This window comes from Chamaea fasciata, unplaced genomic scaffold, assembly GCF_029207755.1.
Source record: "Chamaea fasciata isolate MVZ Bird 193981 ecotype frontalis unplaced genomic scaffold, bChaFas1.0.hap1 SCAF_1044, whole genome shotgun sequence".
NCBI classification, from domain to species: Eukaryota; Metazoa; Chordata; class Aves; order Passeriformes; family Sylviidae; genus Chamaea; species Chamaea fasciata.
In genome coordinates, this window is record NW_027095129.1 from 16,949 (window position 1) to 33,712 (window position 16,764).

At 62.5% G+C, this 16,764-nt stretch overlaps 1 protein-coding gene across 5 annotated transcripts; it reads left to right on the forward strand.

Moving 5' to 3' along the window:
* Positions 1–818: 818 nt before the first annotated feature.
* On the forward strand, positions 819–16,758 carry LOC136284520 (kin of IRRE-like protein 1). 5 transcript variants are annotated; one of them, XM_066174865.1, is made up of 9 exons: positions 819–1,029; positions 1,680–2,123; positions 3,056–3,213; positions 5,270–5,420; positions 8,017–8,122; positions 9,266–9,414; positions 14,667–14,794; positions 15,505–15,631; positions 16,575–16,758. In XM_066174865.1, exons 1-9 carry the CDS (start codon positions 819–821, stop codon positions 16,754–16,756), a joined length of 1,656 nt encoding a protein of 551 aa, XP_066030962.1. In that variant the 3' UTR covers positions 16,757–16,758. The 5 variants fall into 5 exon arrangements, with proteins under 5 accessions (XP_066030962.1, XP_066030958.1, XP_066030961.1 ...); XM_066174863.1 differs by lacking the exon at positions 819–1,029 and having other exon boundaries at positions 1,963–2,123; positions 3,056–3,557; XM_066174860.1 differs by lacking the exon at positions 819–1,029 and having other exon boundaries at positions 1,963–2,123; positions 3,056–3,557; positions 15,505–16,648.
* The last annotated feature ends 6 nt before the right edge of the window (positions 16,759–16,764 follow it).

Here is a 16,764-nt window from a genome sequence, read left to right on the forward strand (position 1 = left end):
CTGAGGGGATCCTGGGGAGCTCCGGGGGCATCCTGAGGGGATCCTGGGGAGCTCCGGGGGGATCCTGAGGGGATCCTGGGGAGCTCCGGGGGCATCCTGAGGGGATCCTGGGGAGTTCCGGGGGCATCCTGAGGGGATCCTGGGGAGCTCCGGGGGGATCCTGAGGGGATCCTGGGGAGCTCCGGGGGGATCCTGAGGGGATCCTGGGGAGCTCCGGGGGGATCCTGGGGAGCTCCAGGAGATCTTTGGGGGGGATCTGGGGCAGTTCCAAGGAGATCCAGGGCATCTCTGGGGGGGATCAGGGGCAGCTCCAGGAGATCTTCGGGAGATCTGGGGCAACTCCAAGAGGATCCTGAGAAGCTGCAGGGGATCCAGGGCGGCTCTGAGGAGATCTGGAGGATCTCGGGGGGTCCCAAGAGGATCCCGGGCAGCCCTGGGGGATCTCGGGGGGAACTGGGGCGGCCCTGGGGGATCTTGGGGTACTCCAAGGGATCGAGGGGGGGGGGGGGGATGATCTGGGGCAGCTCCGAGGAATCCTAGGGGGATCTCAGGAGGATCTGGGGCAGCCCTGGGGGAATCCGGGGAGATCTCAGGCAGCCCCGGGGGATCGGGGACAGCTCTGGAGGATCGGGGGGGATCGGGGCAGCTCCGGGGGTTCTCGGGGGGGATCTCGGGGGCAGCTCCGGGGGTTCTCGGGGGGGATCTCGGGGGCAGCTCCGGGGGATCTCGGGGGGGATCTCGGGGGCAGCTCCGGGGGATCTCGGGGGCAGCCCGGGGGATCTCGGGGGATCTCGGGGGCAGCCCGGGGGTGTCCCGGGATGTCGGGGCGGCCCGCGGGGCGCTGCCGGGCCGCGGCGGGCGCTGACGCCGTGGCCGCAGCGGTGCAGACGCGGTTCGTGGAGGAGCCCGAGGACCAGACGGTGGTGGCGGGGCAGAGGATCGTCCTGTCCTGCGTGGTGCTCAACTACTCCGGCATCGTGCAATGGACCAAGGACGGGCTGGCCCTGGGCATGGGGCAGGGCCTCAAAGGTACCCGGGGACGGGGGACACCGCACGCGGGACACGGGTGACATCACCCACGGGACACGGGTGACATCACCCACGGGACACGGGTGACATCACCCATGGGGCAGGGCCTCAAAGGTACCCGGGGACGGGGGACACCACACACGGGACACGGGTGACATCACCCACGGGACACGGGTGGCTTTGGGGTGACACCGTGTGGGGCAGGGCCTCAAAGGTACCTGGGGACAGGGGGACACCGCACACGGGACACAGGTGACATCACCCACGGGACACGGGTGACACCCATGGGGCAGGGGTGGCTTTGGGGTGACACCCATGGGGCAGGGCTTCAAAGGTACCCGGGGACGGGTGACATCACCCACAGGACACGGGTGACATCACCCATGGGACACAGGTGACATCACCCATGGGGCAGGGGTGGCTTTGGGGTGACACCACACACAGGACAGGGGTGACACCCATGGGGCAGGGGTGGCTTTGGGGTGACACTTATAGGGCAGAAGCTCAAAGGTGCCCAGGAAAGGGGGTGGCTTTGGCGTGTCCTTGTGGGATTGGGGTGTCCCCGTGTGTGTGACCCCTGGGGCTGGGCTGTCCCAGTGACGCTGAGGTGACACCAGTGACGCTGAGGTGACACCAGCGCTGTCCCCCAGCGTGGCCCCGGTACCGGGTGGTGGGCACGGCCGACTCGGGCCAGTACAACCTGGAGATCAGCCAGGCCGAGCTCTCCGATGACGCCGTCTACGAGTGCCAGGCCACCGAGGCCGCGCTGCGCTCGCGCCGCGCCCGCCTCACCGTGCTCAGTGAGTGTCCCCAGGGTCCCCAGGGTGGCCCCAGGGTGTCCCCAGGGTCCCCGATGTCACCAGGGTGTCACCAATGTCCCCAGTGTCCCCAGTGCCAGGCCACCGAGGCCGCGCCGCGCTCGCGCCGCGCCCGCCTCACCGTGCTCAGTGAGTGTCCCCAGGGTCCCCAGGGTGGCCCCAGGGTGTCCCCAGGGTCCCCGATGTCACCAGGGTGTCACCAATGTCCCCAGTGTCCCCAGTGCCAGGCCACCGAGGCCGCGCTGCGCTCGCGCCGCGCCCGCCTCACCGTGCTCAGTGAGTGTCCCCAGGGTGGCCCCAGGGTGTCACCAGGGTGTCCCCAATGCCCCACACAGTCCCCAGTGTCCCCAGGGTGTCACCAGTGTCCCCGATGTCACCGGGGTGTCCCCAATGTCTCCAGTGTCCCCAATGTCCCCAATGCCCCCAGTGTCCCCAAGGCCCCACACAGTCACCAATGTCCCCAATGTCCCCAGTGTCCCCAAGGCCCCACACAGTCACCAATGTCCCCAGTGCCTCCAATGTCCCCAATGTCCCCAGTGTCCCCAAGGCTCCACACAGTCCCCAATGTCCCCAATGTCCCCAGTGTCCCCAAGGCCCCACACAGTCACCAATGTCCCCAGTGCCTCCAATGTCCCCAATGTCCCCAGTGTCCCCAAGGCCCCACACAGTCACCAATGTCCCCAGTGCCTCCAATGTCCCCAATGTCCCCAGTGTCCCCAAGGCTCCACACAGTCCCCAATGTCCCCAATGTCCCCAGTGTCCCCAAGGCTCCACACAGTCCCCAATGTCCCCAGTGCCCCCAATGTCCCCAGTGTCCCCAATGTCCCCAATGTCCCCAGTGTCCCCAGTGTCCCCAAGGCTCCACACAGTCCCCAATGTCCCCAGTGTCCCCAGTGTCCCCAATGTCCCCAATGTCCCCAATGTCCCCAAGGCCCCACACAGTCCCCAATGTCCCCAATGTCCCCAGTGTCCCCAGCGTCCCCAAGGCCCCACACAGTCCCCAATGTCCCCAGTGTCCCCAATGTCCCCAGTGTCCCCAAGGCCCCACACAGTCCCCAATGTCCCCAAAGCCGCACACGACCCCCACCGTCCCCAACGTCCCACACCCGCCCCTAAATCACCCCCCCGAACCCCACCGGCCCCCGGTCCCCCCCCGCCACCCCCAGGGTGTCCCCCCCGAGCCGCTGTCCCCTCGTGTCCCCCCGCAGTCCCCCCGGAGGAGCCCACCATCGACGGCGCCCCCGAGATCCTGCTGCGGGCCGGGACCCCCTACAACCTGACGTGCCACACGCGCAGCGCCAAGCCCGCCGCCACCGTGGCCTGGTTCCGCGACGGGCTGCAGCAGGACGGCGCTGTCACCACCACGGTATGTCCCCAAAACCGTCACCGTGTCCCCAAAACTGTCACCGTGTCCCCAAAACCGTCACCGTGTCCCCAAAACCGTCACCGTGTCCCCTCCCGTCCATCCCTGTCCTGTCCCTGCCACCGTGGCCTGGTTCCGCGACGGGCTGCAGCAGGACGGCGCTGTCACCACCACGGTATGTCCCCAAAACCGTCACCGTGTCCCCAAAACTGTCACCGTGTCCCCAAAACCGTCACCGTGTCCCCAAAACCGTCACCGTGTCCCCTCCCGTCCATCCCTGTCCTGCCCCTGCCACCGTGGCCTGGTTCCGCGACGGGCTGCAGCAGGACGGCGCTGTCACCACCACGGTATGTCCCCAAAACCGTCACCGTGTCCCCAAAACCGTCACCGTGTCCCCAAAACTGTCACCGTGTCCTGTCCCATCCTGTCCCCACCGTGGCCTGGTTCCGCCACGGGCTGCAGCAGGACGGCGCTGTCACCACCACGGTATGTCCCCAAAACTGTCACTGTGTCCCCAAAACCGTCACCGTGTCCCCAAAACCGTCACCGTGTCCCCTCCCATCCATCCCTGTCCTGTCCCTGCCACCGTGGTCTGGTTCCGCCACGGGCTGCAGCAGGACGGCGCTGTCACCACCACGGTATGTCCCCAAAACCGTCCCGTGTCCCCAAAACTGTCACCGTGTCCCCAAAACTGTCACCGTGTCCTGTCCCATCCTGTCCCCACCGTGGCCTGGTTCCGCCACAGGCTGCAGCAGGACGGCGCTGTCACCACCACGGTATGTCCCCAAAACTGTCACCGTGTCCCCAAAACTGTCACCGTGTCCCCAGTGACCCCGGAGATTTTTGGGGGATTTTTTTTTGGGGGGGGGGGATGTTTTTGGGGGTTTTTTTTTTGGGGGGGCGGAACTTTTTGGGGATTTGGGGGGAGTTTTTTTGGGGTATCCCCAATGTCCCCAATGTCCCCCGTGTCCCCCGGTGTCTCTGATGTCCCTGGAGATTTTTTTTGGCGATTTTTTTTGGCGATTGTTCTGGCGAGTTTTTTGGAATTTTTGGAGCGTCCCCAGTGTCCCCAAGGTCCCCAATGTCCCCTCAGGAGGTGCTGGCCGACGGCAAGAGGGAGAGCGCCACCAGCCTGCTGCCCACCACCCCCAGTGTCCCCAGTGTCCCCAGTGTCCCCAGTGTCCCCAGTGTCCCCAATGTCCCCAGTGTCCCCAGTGTCCCCAGTGTCCCCAATGTCCCCAGTGTCCCCGGGCCTTTGGGGGGATTTTTGGGGGGATTTTTTGGAGGATTTTGGGTGGATTTTTGGGATGTCCCCAGCGTTCCCAATGTCCCCAGTGTCCCCAGTGACCCTGGGGGTTTGGGGGGATTTTTTTGGGAATTTTTTAGGATTTTGGGGGGGATTTTGGGTGGATTTTTGGGATGTCCCTAGTGTCCACCATGTCCCTAGTGTCCCCAGTGTCCTCGGGCCTTTGGGGGGATTTTTGGGGGGATTTTTTTGGGGATTTTTTGGAGAATTTTGGGTGGATTTTTGGGATGTCTCCAGTGTCCCCAGTGTCCCCAGTGACCCTGAGGGTCTGGGGGGATTTTTTGGGGGATTTTTTGGGGGATTTGGGGTGGATTTTTGGGATGTCCCCAGTGTCCCCCAGGCCCTTGGGGGGATTTTTTGGGGGAGTTTTTATTTTTTTAGGATTTTTGGGGGGATTTTGGGTGGATTTTTGGGATGTCCCCAGTGTCCCCAATGTCCCCAGTGTCCCCGGGGGTTTGGGGGGATTTTTGGGGGATTTTTTAAAATTTTTTTAGGATTTTTTGGAGGATTTTGGGTGGATTTTTGGGATGTCCCCAATGTCCCCCGTGTCCTCGGGCCTTTGGGGGGATTTTTTGGGGGATTTTTTGGGGGATTTTTTGGGGGATTTTTTGGAGGATTTTGGGTGAATTTTTGAGATGTCCCCAGCAACCCCGGAGATTTTGGGGGCATTTTTGGGGGGATTTTTTTTGGCGATTTCTGGGGCTCCTTTGGGGGATTTTTAGGGTGTCCCCAAGGTCCCCACTGTCCCCTCAGGAGGTGCTGGCCGACGGCAAGCGGGAGAGCACCACCAGCCTGCTGCCCATCACGCCCACGGACCTGGACATCGGGCGCGTGTTCTCGTGCCGCTGCTCCAACGAGGCCGTGCCCGGCGGAAAGGAGACCTCGGTGCGCCTCAACGTGCACCGTGAGTGACACCGGGGACACCGGGGACACCGGGGACAGCCACAGACAGCCAGGGGACACCGGGGACAGCCAGGGGACACCAGGGACACCGGGGACACCGGGGACAGCCAGGGGACACCGGGGACACCGGGGACAGCCACAGACAGCCAGGGGACACCGGGGACACCGGGGACAGCCACGGACAGCCAGGGGACACTGGGGACAGCCAGGCGACACCGGGGACAGCCACAGACAGCCAGGGGACACCGGGGACACCGGGGACAGCCACGGACAGCCAGGGGACACTGGGGACAGCCAGGCGACACCGGGGACAGCCACAGACAGCCCGGGGACACCAGGGACAGCCACAGACAGCCAGGGGACACCGGGGACACCGGGGACACCGGGGACACCGGGGACAGCCAGGGGACACCGGGGACAGCCACAGACAGCCAGGGGACACCGGGGACAGCCCGGGAACACCAGGGACACCGGGGACACTGGGGACAGCCTGGGGACAGCCACAGGCAGCCAGGGGACACCGGGGACAGCCACAGACAGCCAGGGGACACCGGGGACAGCCAGGGGACACCGGGGACAGCCACGGACAGCCTGGGGACAGCCACGGACAGCCACGGACAGCCACGGACAGCCAGGGGACACCGGGGACACCGGGGACAGCCACGGACAGCCAGGGGACACTGGGGACAGCCACGGACAGCCCGGGGACACCGGGGACACCGGGGACAGCCACGGACAGCCCGGGGACACCGGGGACACCGGGGACAGCCACAGACAGCCAGGGGACACCGGGGACAGCCACGGACAGCCCGGGGACAGCCACGGACAGCCACGGACAGCCACGGACAGCCAGGGGACACCGGGGACAGCCACGGACAGCCACGGACAGCCAGGGGACACCGGGGACAGCCAGGGGACAGCCACGGACAGCCAGGGGACACCGGGGACAACGGGGACACCGGGGACAGCCACGGACAGCCAGGGGACACCGGGGACAGCCCGGGAACACCAGGGACACCGGGGACAACGGGGACACCGGGGACAGCCAGGGGACACCGGGGACAGCCCGGGAACACCAGGGACACCGGGGACAACGGGGACACCGGGGACAGCCAGGGGACACCGGGGACAGCCACGGACAGCCAGGGGACACCGGGGACACCGGGGACAGCCAGGGGACACTGGGGACAACGGGGACAGGCAGGGGACACCGGGGACAGCCACGGACAGCCAGGGGACACCGGGGACAGCCAGGGGACACTGGGGACAACGGGGACAGCCACGGACAGCCAGGGGACACCGGGGACACTGGGGACAGCCAGGGGACACCGGGGACACCAGGGACAGCCTGGGGACACCGGGGACAGCCACGGACAGCCAGGGGACACCGGGGACACTGGGGACAGCCAGGGGACACCGGGGACAGCCACGGACAGCCTGGGGACACCGGGGACACCAGGGACAGCCTGGGGACACCAGGGACAGCCACGGACAGCCAGGGGACACCGGGGACACTGGGGACAGCCCGGGAACACCAGGGACACCGGGGACAGCCACAGCCACAGACAGCCAGGGGACAGCCTGGGGATTGGTGACACTGGGGACAGCCTGGGGACATGGGGAAGAGCCTGGGGACACCAGGGGACAGCCAGGGGATTGGGCACACCAGGGACATCCAGGGGATATTGGGGACAGTGGGGACAGTGGGGACATTGAGGATACTGGGGACATCCAGGGGCATTGGGGACATCCAGGGGATATCCAGGGGATAGGGGGGACACTGGGGACATTGGGGACATCAGCGGGCTGTGAGTGGCGGGGAGGTGGGTGGGGATTTTGGGGGATTTTGGGGGATTTTGGGGGATTTTTGGGGGGGGTTTAGGAGGGTTTTGGGGTGTCGCCGGTGGGAGTGGCGCCTGGGGGTGGGATTTGCTGGAGGGAGGAGGAGGAGGAGGAGGAGGAAGACGGAAAAGGAGGAAGGGGAGGAAGAGGAACAGGGAGGAAGAGGAGAAAGAGGAGGAGGGAAAGAAAAAGGAGGAGGAGGAGGAGGAAGAGCAAAAGAGGGTCCCCAAAGGGACGGGGAAGGGATTTAGGGACCCCAAAGGGATTTAGGGTCCCCAAAGGGACGGGGATGGGATTTAGGGACCCCAAAGGGATTTAGGGTCCCCAAAGGGATTTAGGGTCCCCAAAGGGACAGGGAAGGGATTTAGGGTCCCCAAAGGGATTTAGGGACCCCAAAGGGATTTAGGGTCCCCAAAGGGACGGGGAAGGGATTTAGGGTCCCCAAAGGGATTTAGGGACCCCAAAGGGATTTAGGGTCCCCAAAGGGACGGGGAAGTGATTTAGGGACCCCAAAGGGATTTAGGGTCCCCAAAGGGACGGGGAAGTGATTTAGGGTCCCCAAAGGGATTTAGGGTCCCCAAAGGGATTTAGGGTCCCCAAAGGGACAGGGATAGGATTCAGGGTCCCCACCTGGGATGGGATTTTGTATGGGATGGGATTTCGGGTCCCCACAAGTTCAGGGGCGGTGGGCGCCCCACCCCCGAGCTTTGGGGTCCCCCCGGGTGCCCCCGCTGACGCTGTCCCTGTCCCCACAGACCCGCCGACGGTGACCTTGTCCATCCAGCCGCAGACGGTGCAGGAGGGCGAGAGGGTCGTGTTCACCTGCATGGCCACGGCCAACCCCGAGATCAAGGGCTACAGGTGAGCCCCGAAATCCCCCGGGATCGGGATCGGGGTCACCCCGTGTCCCCACAGACCCCAAAATCCCCCGGGATCGGGATCGGGGTCACCCCGTGTCCCCACAGACCCAAAATCCCCCAGGATCGGGATCGGGGTCACCCCGTGTCCCCACAGACCCCGAAATCCCCCGGGATCGGGATCGGGGTCACCCCGTGTCCCCACAGACCCCAAAATCCCCCGGGATCGAGATCGGGGTCACCCCGTGTCCCCACAGACCCCAAAATCCCACAGGATCGGGATCGGGGTCACCCCGTGTCCCCACAGACCCAAAATCCCCCAGGATCGGGATCGGGGTCACCCCGTGTCCCCACAGACCCCAAAATCCCCCAGGATCGGGATCGGGGTCACCCCGTGTCCCCACAGACCCCAAAATCCCACAGGATCGGGATCGGGGTCACCCCGTGTCCCCACAGACCCCAAAATCCCCCAGGATCGAGATCGGGGTCACCCCGTGTCCCCACAGACCCCAAAATCCCACAGGATCGGGATCGGGGTCACCCCGTGTCCCCACAGACCCCAAAATCCCCCAGGATCGGGATCGGGGTCACCCCGTGTCCCCACAGACCCAAAATCCCCCAGGATCGGGATCGGGGTCACCCCGTGTCCCCTCCACACCCTAAAATCCCCCAGGATCGGGATCGGGGTCACCCCGTGTCCCCACAGACCCCGAAATCCCCCGGGATCGGGATCGGGGTCACCCCGTGTCCCCACAGACCCCGAAATCCCCCGGGATCGGGATCGGGGTCACCCCGTGTCCCATGGGGATTCTGTGTCCCCTCCACACCCCAAAACCTTTTGGGGTCGGGATTGGGATCAGGATCAGGGTCACCCCGTGTCCCCACGGCGTCCCCATGTCCCCAGGTGGGCCCAGGGTGGGATGCTCGTTGGGATTTAGGATCGGGATTTAGGATTTAGGATCAGGATTTAGGATCAGGATTGAGGATTTAGGATCAGGATTGAGGATTTAGGATCAGGATTTAGGATCAGGATTTAGGATCAGGATTGAGGATTTAGGATCAGGATTCAGGATCAGGATTGAGGATTTAGGATCAGGATTGAGGATTTAGGATCAGGATCGAGGATTGAGGCGTGCCCGTGTCCCAGGTGGGCCAAGGGCGGGGTGCTGATCGAGGAGGCCAAGGAGAACAGGTACGACACGCAGGTGGACCACACCTTCTTCACCGAGCCCGTGTCCTGCGAGGTGCACAACGACATCGGCAGCACCAACGTCAGCACCCTGGTGGACGTGCACTGTGAGTGACCCCAAACCCGCCCTAAACACCTGTGCTGACCCCAAACCCGCCCCAAACACCTGTGCTGACCCCAAACCCGCCCCAAACACCTGTGCTGACCCCAAACCCGCCCTAAACACCTGTGCTGACCCCAAACCTGCCCCAAACACCTGTCCTGACCCCAAACCCGCCCCAAACACCTGTCCTGACCCCAAACCCGCCCCAAATACCTGTCCTGACCCCAAACCCGCCCCAAACACCTGTGCTGACCCCAAACCCGCCCCAAACACCTGTGCTGACCCCAAACCCGCCCTAAACACCTGTGCTGACCCCAAACCCGCCCCAAACACCTGTCCTGACCCCAAACCCGCCCTAAATACCTGTCCTGACCCCAAACCCGCCCTAAACACCTGTGCTGACCCCAAACCCGCCCTAAACACCTGTGCTGACCCCAAACCCGCCCTAAACACCTGTCCTGACCCCAAACCCGCCCCAAATACCTGTCCTGACCCCAAATCCGCCCGAAATACCTGTGCTGACCCCAAACCCGACCCAAACACCTGTGCTGACCCCAAACCCGCCCCAAACACCTGTGCTGACCCCAAACCCGCCCCAAATACCTGTCCTGACCCCAAACCCGCCCTAAACACCTGTGCTGACCCCAACCCCACCCCAAACACCTGTGCTGACCCCAAACCCGCCCCAAACACCTGTCCTGACCCCAAATCCGCCCGAAATACCTGTGCTGACCCCAAACCCGACCCAAACACCTGTGCTGACCCCAAACCCGCCCCAAACACCTGTGCTGACCCCAAACCCGCCCCAAATACCTGTGCTGACCCCAAACCCACCCCAAATACCTGTCCTGACCCCAAACCCGCCCCAAATACCTGTCCTGACCCCAAACCCGCCCTAAACACCTGTGCTGACCCCAAACCCGCCCTAAACACCTGTGCTGACCCCAAACCCGCCCTAAACACCTGTCCTGACCCCAAACCCGCCCTAAACACCTGTCCTGACCCCAAACCCGCCCTAAATACCTGTCCTGACCCCAAACCCGCCCTAAACACCTGTGCTGACCCCAAACCCGCCCCAAATACCTGTCCTGACCCCAAACCCGCCCTAAACACCTGTGCTGACCCCAACCCCACCCCAAACACCTGTGCTGACCCCAAACCCGCCCCAAACACCTGTCCTGACCCCAAATCCGCCCGAAATACCTGTGCTGACCCCAAACCCGACCCAAACACCTGTGCTGACCCCAAACCCGCCCCAAACACCTGTGCTGACCCCAAACCCGCCCCAAATACCTGTCCTGACCCCAAACCCGCCCTAAACACCTGTGCTGACCCCAACCCCACCCCAAACACCTGTGCTGACCCCAAACCCGCCCCAAACACCTGTCCTGACCCCAAATCCGCCCGAAATACCTGTGCTGACCCCAAACCCGACCCAAACACCTGTGCTGACCCCAAACCCGCCCCAAACACCTGTGCTGACCCCAAACCCGCCCCAAATACCTGTCCTGACCCCAAACCCGCCCTAAACACCTGTGCTGACCCCAACCCCACCCCAAACACCTGTGCTGACCCCAAACCCGCCCCAAACACCTGTCCTGACCCCAAATCCGCCCGAAATACCTGTGCTGACCCCAAACCCGACCCAAACACCTGTGCTGACCCCAAACCCGCCCTAAACACCTGTCCTGACCCCAAACCCGCCCTAAACACCTGTCCTGACCCCAAACCCGACCCAAATACCTGTCCTGACCCCAAATCCGCCCTAAACACCTGTCCTGACCCCAAACCCGCCCCAAACACCTGTCCTGACCCCAAACCCGCCCTAAACACCTGTGCTGACCCCAAACCCGCCCCAAACACCTGTCCTGACCCCAAACCCGCCCTAAACACCTGTGCTGACCCCAAACCCGACCCAAATACCTGTCCTGACCCCAAATCCGCCCCAAACACCTGTCCTGACCCCAAATCCGCCCGAAATACCTGTGCTGACCCCAAACCCGACCCAAACACCTGTGCTGACCCCAAACCCGCCCTAAACACCTGTCCTGACCCCAAACCCGACCCAAATACCTGTCCTGACCCCAAACCCGCCCTAAACACCTGTCCTGACCCCAAACCCGACCCAAATACCTGTCCTGACCCCAAACCCGCCCTAAACACCTGTCCTGACCCCAAACCCGCCCTAAACACCTGTGCTGACCCCAAACCCGCCCTAAACACCTGTGCTGACCCCAAACCCGCCCTAAACACCTGTCCTGACCCCAAACCCGCCCTAAACACCTGTGCTGACCCCAAACCCGCCCTAAACACCTGTCCTGACCCCAAACCCGCCCTAAACACCTGTGCTGACCCCAAACCCGCCCCAAATACCTGTGCTGACCCCAAACCCGCCCTAAACACCTGTCCTGACCCCAAACCCGCCCTAAACACCTGTCCTGACCCCAAACCCGCCCTAAACACCTGTCCTGACCCCAAACCCGCCTCAAATACCTGTCCTGACCCCAAACCTGCCCCAAATACCTGTCCTGACCCCAAACCCGCCCTAAACACCTGTGCTGACCCCAAACCCGACCCAAATACCTGTCCTGACCCCAAACCCGCCCTAAACACCTGTCCTGACCCCAAACCCGCCCTAAACACCTGTCCTGACCCCAAACCCGCCCTAAACACCTGTGCTGACCCCAAACCCGCCCTAAACACCTGTCCTGACCCCAAACCCGCCCTAAACACCTGTGCTGACCCCAAACCCGCCCTAAACACCTGTCCTGACCCCAAACCCGCCCTAAACACCTGTGCTGACCCCAAACCCGACCCAAATACCTGTCCTGACCCCAAACCCGACCCAAATACCTGTGCTGACCCCAAACCCGCCCTAAACACCTGTCCTGGACCCAAACCCGCCCTAAACACCTGTGCTGACCCCAAACCCGCCCTAAACACCTGTCCTGACCCCAAACCCGCCCTAAACACCTGTCCTGGACCCAAACCCGCCCTAAACACCTGTGCTGACCCCAAACCCGCCCTAAACACCTGTCCTGACCCCAAACCCGCCCTAAACACCTGTCCTGACCCCAAACCCGCCCTAAACACCTGTGCTGACCCCAAACCCGCCCTAAACACCTGTCCTGACCCCAAACCCGCCCTAAACACCTGTGCTGACCCCAAACCCGCCCCAAATACCTGTGCTGACCCCAAACCCGCCCTAAACACCTGTCCTGGACCCAAACCCGCCCTAAACACCTGTCCTGGACCCAAACCCGCCCTAAACACCTGTCCTGACCCCAAACCCGCCCTAAACACCTGTCCTGACCCCAAACCCGCCTCAAATACCTGTCCTGACCCCAAACCTGCCCCAAATACCTGTCCTGACCCCAAACCCGCCCTAAACACCTGTGCTGACCCCAAACCCGACCCAAATACCTGTCCTGACCCCAAACCCGCCCCAAATACCTGTCCTGACCCCAACCCCACCCCAAACACCTGTGCTGACCCCAAACCCGCCCCAAACACCTGTGCTGACCCCAAACCCGCCCCAAATACCTGTCCTGACCCCAACCCCACCCCAAACACCTGTGCTGACCCCAAACCCGCCCTAAACACCTGTCCTGACCCCAAACCCGCCCCAAACACCTGTGCTGACCCCAAACCCGCCCTAAACACCTGTGCTGACCCCAAACCCGCCCTAAATACCTGTCCTGACCCCAAACCCGCCCTAAATACCTGTCCTGACCCCAAATCCCCTCCCCTGACCCCAAACCCCTCCCCCGACCCCAAATCCCCTCCCCCGACCCCAAATCCCCTCCCCTGACCCCAAATCCCTCCCCTGACCCCAAACCCCTCCCCTGACCCCAAATCCCTCCCCCGACCCCAAATCCCCTCCCCTGACCCCAAATCCCTCCCCTGACCCCAAATCCCTCCCCTGACCCCAAACCCCTCCCCCGACCCCAAATCCCTCCCCCGACCCCAAACCCCTCCCCCGACCCCAAATCCCTCCCCTCACCCCAAACCCCTCCCCCGACCCCAAACCCCTCCCCTGACCCCAAATCCCTCCCCTGACCCCAAATCCCCTCCCCTGACCCCAAATCCCCTCCCGTGACCCCAAATCCCTCCCCTGACCCCAAACCCCTCCCCTGACCCCAAACCCCTCCCCTGACCCCAAATCCCTCCCCTGACCCCAAACCCCTCCCCTGACCCCAAACCCCTCCCCTGACCCCAAATCCCTCCCCCGACCCCAAATCCCTCCCCTGACCCCAAACCCCTCCCCTGACCCCAAATCCCTCCCCTGACCCCAAATCCCTCCCCTGACCCCAAATCCCCTCCCCTGACCCCAAATCCCCTCCCGTGACCCCAAATCCCTCCCCTGACCCCAAACCCCTCCCCTGACCCCAAACCCCTCCCCTGACCCCAAATCCCTCCCCTGACCCCAAATCCCCTCCCCTGACCCCAAATCCCTCCCCTGACCCCAAACCCCTCCCCTGACCCCAAATCCCTCCCCTGACCCCAAATCCCTCCCCTGACCCCAAATCCCCTCCCCCGACCCCAAATCCCCTCCCCTGACCCCAAATCCCTCCCCTGACCCCAAATCCCTCCCCTGACCCCAAACCCCTCCCCTGACCCCAAATCCCTCCCCCGACCCCAAACCCCTCCCCTGACCCCAAACCCCTCCCCTGACCCCAAATCCCTCCCCTCACCCCAAACCCCTCCCCTGACCCCAAATCCCTCCCCTGACCCCAAACCCCTCCCCTGACCCCAAATCCCTCCCCTGACCCCAAACCCCTCCCCTGACCCCAAATCCCTCCCCTCACCCCAAACCCCTCCCCTGACCCCAAATCCCTCCCCTGACCCCAAATCCCTCCCCTGACCCCAAACCCCTCCCCTGACCCCAAATCCCCTCCCCTGACCCCAAACCCCTCCCCTGACCCCAAATCCCTCCCCTGATCCCAAATCCCCTCCCCTGACCCCAAATCCCCTCCCCTGACCCCAAACCCCTCCCCTGACCCCAAATCCCTCCCCTGATCCCAAATCCCCTCCCCTGACCCCAAATCCCCTCCCCCGACCCCAAACCCCTCCCCTGACCCCAAATCCCTCCCCTCACCCCAAACCCCTCCCCTGACCCCAAATCCCTCCCCTGACCCCAAATCCCTCCCCTGACCCCAAACCCCCTCCCCTGACCCCAAATCCCTCCCCTGACCCCAAATCCCTCCCCTGACCCCAAATCCCTCCCCTGACCCCTCTCCTCTTTTCCCCCCGCAGTCGCCCCCCGGATCGTGGTGGACCCCAAGCCCACGGTGACCGACATCGGCTCCGACGTCACCCTCACCTGCGTGTGGTCGGGGAACCCGCCCCTGACCCTCACCTGGACCAAGAAGGAGTCCAACATGGTAGGAGACCCCCGAAACCGCCCCGAAAGACCCCCCCCCCCCAAAAAAAAATCACAAGAAAATCCCAAAAAAAAACCCTTTAAAAAGTCCCCCCAAAAATCCTCCCAAAATCCCCCCAAAAATCCCCAAAAAAATCCCAACTCTCCCTGACTGTTCCCATTTGTCTACAGTTGTCCCCAACTGTCCCCAACTGTCCCCAACCATCCCAAATTGTCCCCAATTGTCCCCAATTGTCCTCAATTGTCCCCCATTATCCTCAATTGTCCCCAACTGTCCCCAACTGTCCCCAACTGTCCCCAACCATCCCCAACTGTCCCCAGTCGTCCCCAATTGTCCCCAACTGTCCTCAATTGTCCCCAATTATCCTCAATTGTCCCCAACTGTCCCCAAGTGTCCTCAACCGTCCCCAACTGTCCCCAACCATCCCAAATTGTCCCCAACTGTCCCCAGCTGTCCCCAGCTGTCCCCAACTGTCCCCAACCATCCACAACTGTCCCCAACTGTCCCCAGCTGTCCCCAACTGTCCCCAACCATCCCCAGTTGTCCCCAACTGTCCCCAACTGTCCTCAATTGTCCCCAATTGTCCCCAACTGCCCTCAACCATCCCCAACTGTCCCCAACCGTCCCCAGCTGTCCCCAACCACCCCCAACTCTCCCCAACCATCCCCAGCTGTCCCGAGCTGTCCCCAACTGTCCCCACCTGTCCCCAGGTGCTGAGCAACAGCAACCAGCTGTACCTGAAGTCGGTGACGCAGGCGGACGCCGGCCAGTACGTCTGCAAGGCCATCGTCCCCCGGATCGGCGTGGGCGAGAGGGAGGTCACCCTCTTCGTCAACGGTCAGACACCCCAAAAAACCCAAAAAAACCGCCCCCAAAAACCCCCAAAATCACCCCAAAAACCACCCCGAAAAAAAGCCCAAAAAACCCAGAAACCACCCCAAAAACCCCCCCAAAACCCCAAAAAACCACCCCCCAAAAAACCCCAAAAATCACCCCCAAAAAACCCCAGAAACCACCCCCAAAAACCCCAAAAACCACCCCCCAAAAAACCCAAAAATCACTCCCAGAACCTCAGAAATCACCCCGAAAACCCCCCAAAATCACCCCCAAAAACCACCCCAAAAAACCCCCAAAATCACCCCCCAAAAAGCCCAAAAACCACCCCCAAAAAACCCCCCCAAAACCCCAAAAAACCCCAAAACCCACCCCAAAAAACCCCCAAAATCGCCCCCCAAAAAACCCCCAAAACCGCCCCCAAAACCCCCAAAAATCCCCCTCAAAAAACCCCCAAAAAACCTCCCGGGAATCCCTTGGGAATGGGGTGGATCCCAAAAAAATGGGGCAGATCCCCTTGCCCGGCCATAAATCCCCTTCCTTGCCCCCCAGGACTCAAAATTCCCAAATTTCCCTTTCCCTGGGACCCCAAACTCCGTATTTTTCCCTTCCTCGGGACCCAAAATTCCCAATTTTCCCCATTCCCTAGCACCCAAAATTCCCAATTTTCTCTTTCCCTGGGATTTTTCCCTTTCTCTAGTTCCCAAAATTCCCAATTTTCCCCTTCCCTAGGACTCAAAATTCTGTGATTTCCCCTTCCCTGGGACCCAAAATTCCCAATTTTCTCTTTCCCTGGGATTTTCCCTTTCCCCGGGACCCAAAATTCCCAGTTTTCTCTTTCCCTGGGATTTTCCCTTTCCCCGGGTCCCAAAATTCCCAGTTTTCTCTTTCCCTGGGATTTTCCCTTTCCCCGGGACGCAAAATTCCCTGTTTTCCCTCTCCGCAGGCCCGCCGATCATCTCGAGCGAGCCGGTGCAGTTCGCCGTGCGCGGCGACCGCGGCAAGGTCGAGTGTTTCATCGGCAGCACGCCGCCGCCAGACCGCATCGTGAGTCGCCCCCAAAATACCCCGAAATGCCCCCAAAATCCAAAAAAAAAAAATCCCGTGAAAATCGCTCAAAAAATCTAAAAAATTCC